The 3,486-nt window shown below is 59.7% G+C and overlaps 1 protein-coding gene across 3 annotated transcripts in view; it reads left to right on the top strand.

Moving 5' to 3' along the window:
• RGS3 (regulator of G protein signaling 3) overlaps positions 1–3,273 on the top strand; it is a 62,918-nt gene extending 59,645 nt beyond the window's left edge. For 2 of the 3 annotated variants that reach the window (XM_005423786.2, XM_031059246.1), the window contains 4 exons: positions 146–247; positions 1,050–1,111; positions 1,753–1,919; positions 2,014–3,273. In XM_005423786.2, the coding sequence (XP_005423843.1) occupies positions 146–247; positions 1,050–1,111; positions 1,753–1,919; positions 2,014–2,199 (517 nt within the window). In that variant the 3' untranslated portion in view covers positions 2,200–3,273. Of the gene's footprint in view, positions 1–6; positions 65–145; positions 248–1,049; positions 1,112–1,752; positions 1,920–2,013 lie in introns of those variants that run through there. The other variant, XM_005423787.2, reaches the window with a different exon arrangement.
• Positions 3,274–3,486: the final 213 nt, after the last annotated feature.

The raw sequence follows: 3,486 nt of genomic DNA, 5'->3' as shown, positions 1-3,486 counted from the left end.
AGATGCGGCGGCCGGTCCAGCGGCCGCACACGGGCAGCCTGCAGCGCCGGCACACCATGAAGGAGTAGGTGCTGGTGGTGGGCGAGAGGCCGGAGGGTCCCGGGGGTCCCCTCGCCCGCCCGCTCACACTCGCTCTTCTCTCTAGAGCCAAGGACATGAAGAACCGCCTGGGGATTTTTCGGCGGCGGAACGAGTCCCCCGGAGCCAACCCCTCCGGCAAGCTGGACAAAGTGCTCAAATCGCTCAAGTAGGTGCTGCGAGCGGGCATGGGGACCGTGGGGGCTTGGGGACCGTGGGGACTTGGGCACAAGCTGTGGTCTGGAGCTCCTCACCTCCAGGGAAGCTGTGTTCACTCCGTTTGGGGAAGCTGTGGGCAAAGTTTTTGTGTCTGGAGGAGCATTTAAATTTTTTTTTTTTGTTGAAAATATCCTCCTGGAGGGTGAGAGGTGCTGCCTGCACAGTGGCACCGCAGCAAATTGGGCTGGAAATTTACCTGACAGCAGCGTTCTCCCAGTGCCTGTCTATGGAACTTTAACTGGCCAGAGGATGGTTTGAAAAACCACTTTGCTCTGGAGATGCTCCAGCAGCTGGAGACAAGCCCTCCCTGCTCTCGCTCCTGGCAGCTTCTCTGGCCGCTTGAATGGGGCAGCTGAAATCCCACTTTTCCACAGCTCTGCATCACCCAGGGCTATTTCAATTCTTCCTCAGACACCCCAAGTGCCACAGCTGCCCGCACAGACCCTCTGGGGGTGGATTTTCTTCCTGCCAGCCTAAAGGCAGCGGTTTCCTTTTGGTGGTGCTGCCTGGTGCAGAGCCTGGCTCTGCCTTCAGCTGCTCTGCCCGTCCAGTACCGAGGTGGGAGCCAGGGCCAGCCCCTCGGGCACACAGCGTGGATTTATCCTCTGGAACGTTTAGCAGGAGCTGATCTGGGAGCTGGGAGCAGCTGTGCTGGGCTCACAGCCTGGCTTTTAATCCACTGGAAATGTTTAGCAGGCAGCAAAAGCAGCTTTTGCTGCTGAGCTTTGCCAACGTCCGTCCTTTCTCCACAGGCCCACTCCCGAGGAAGCGCTCAAGTGGGGGGACTCCCTGGAGAAGCTGCTGCTGCACAAATGTGAGTGTGTGTCCATCCCTTCCCCTTGTGTTTGCTGCCAGGGGAATATTCAGGCACGTGCCTGGATAAAGCTGGGATTTCCTCTGTTAATCCCTTCCGGTGTTTGGGGATGCACAAAGCCAAATTAGCCTCTCCCTCATCTGCCCCCCTCCTGCTCCTGCCCGGCCCAGGGGGGATCTTGGTGGCAGGGCCAGGGAGAGCTTCAGGTCGGGGTGCAGCCCCCAGCTTGGGGAGGAGGGGCAGGGATCCATGGCTGTGCCCAGTTTGGGGCTGTGCAGAGGGACCATGGAGCAGGAGCTGCTGTAGAACATCCTGAGCATGGGAGGACAGCCCTTCTCAGGCACCCCATCCTACACCCAGCCCAGGGGATGGCATGGGGGCCCTGTCCCCACTGCAGCCCAGCCTCCCTTCTGCCTCTGGGTGCTGCAGCCAGGCTGGGGATGTGGATTCAGCTCCTGGATGGGCTGTGCTGCCCTGGCAGTGCCATCGCTGCCTGTTTGCACAAGGGGCTTTTTTGGGCAGTGCAGGGAGGTGCTTTGGGCTGCAGCTGTGCCAGAGCTGAGGCTCCTGTGGGGCTGAGGGTCCTGTGGGGCTGCTCCCTGTCTGTGAGCAGGAGTAGAACTATGTCCCTTCTCCCACAGACGGGCTCGCTGCCTTCAGGGCCTTCCTGCGCACCGAGTTCAGCGAGGAGAACCTGGAGTTCTGGCTGGCCTGTGAGGAGTTCAAGAAGATCAAATCCCAGTCCAAGATGGTGTCCAAGGCCAAGAAGATCTTCGCTGAGTACATTGCCATCCAGTCCTGCAAGGAGGTGAGGGCTGGGCTGGTTCCCACGCCGGTGTGCGGCTCCCGGCGCGGTGCCTGCCTGGGGAGCTGCTCACCAGCCCTGGTTCCTCTGCCCACAGGTCAACCTGGACTCCTACACACGGGAGCACACCAAGGAGAACCTGCAGAACATCACCCGCAGCTGCTTCGACCTGGCACAGAAGAGGATTTACGGGCTCATGGAGAAGGACTCGTACCCCCGCTTCCTCCGCTCCGACCTCTACTTGGACATAATCAACCAGAAGAAGGGCAGCTCCCCGCTGTAGGCCCAAGGACTGTCTGGGGCAGGCTGGGAGCTGTGTGTTTACATGGAATTGGGCAGTGGAGGCCTTCGCAGGAGCTGGTGGGAGCTCGCTGTGCTGCTCGTGCCCCAGGCCCTACGGACAGGGGCAGCTGAAGGCAGCGAGCCGGGGCCGAGGGCACCGCGGCCGGGCAGGCTGGCACTGCTGCAGCCCCACCATCGCTGGTACGACGCCTTCGGGGTGGCCCCGGCGTGGATTTAGCCTGGAGGGAAGCTCCCACAAGATACTGTGAAGCACCTGCCCCAGCCAGGAGCGTTGCTGGAAGGTGGAGAGTGAGCCCATCTCGACAAGGAGGAGGAGGAGGGGATCTCGTGCAGGGCTCTGGTGAGGGGACAGCAGCACCGACCCAGATGTGGTCCTGGATTAAAGCCTTGTGAACTGGAGCAGCCCCGGGATGCTGCTGTGCTTCCCTGTGCCCTGGGGCCTCGCGGCTGCCCCGAGCAGCTCTGGCAGGAGCCCGGCGCTTCCTTGGCTCGTGGTGGGTCCCCCTGGAGCAGCGAGAGCCGGGCCCTTGCCCTGCGCTGGAGGGTGCAAAGCACCCCCTCCTGCCCTCACCCCTGGTTTATTTATTGCCCTCCTGTAGCTGGACACGTTGCTGTGTGATAGGAAAGCCCCGTGTCCTCCCCGTTCCCAAGTTACAAGTGCAATATTTGTGTGTGTCGCGGCCGAGTTCTCCGGCGGAGTGGATGCCTTTTTCTTTTTGCAGGTGTGTAGATTTTGTAAGGTAGCAGGTTTTGTGTGCCAGACCCATTCCCTGGCAGCGGGCCGCTGGGGAGCCTGGTGTAAATATCAATTACTGAAGCCCTGACGACGGAGGGTTTGGTGGTGGAGAAAAGCAGAAAAGCAACTCTGAGCAGCAGCCGCTCTCCTGACTCTGGATAACAATGCTGTGTTGGGAAGCAGGGGTTCCTGCTGGCCCTGGCAGGGCAGGGTGCACTGCCTGCCTCCCAGTTTACAGTGCAAAGCATCTCTGCAGCTAGAAACAAACCTACATTGTCATGGTCATAGGTAAATAAAAGGAGAATATCATTTCTTGTAGCTGGCTTTTGTTCGTGCCGTGTTTGTCAGCACTGGTGGAGCCGTGCAGCCCTCGCCCCTCTGAAGAGTGTAAAATCCTGTTACTGTGTGCCTAAAGAAGGGAAAATCTGATTCCAGGAATTTCTGAGCTGTTTTTTATGATGGAGCAGCTGCCAGATGCTCCTGAGGCCAGGTCTGGGTGTAGGAGCAGAGTTTTGCCCAAAGTGAGACCGT

Source organism: Geospiza fortis, unplaced genomic scaffold (assembly GCF_000277835.1).
Source record: "Geospiza fortis unplaced genomic scaffold, GeoFor_1.0 scaffold85, whole genome shotgun sequence".
NCBI lineage: Eukaryota > Metazoa > Chordata > Aves > Passeriformes > Thraupidae > Geospiza > Geospiza fortis.
The sequence above is the reverse complement of the archived record's forward strand: the minus strand, read 5'-3'. Positions and strand labels throughout refer to the sequence as shown.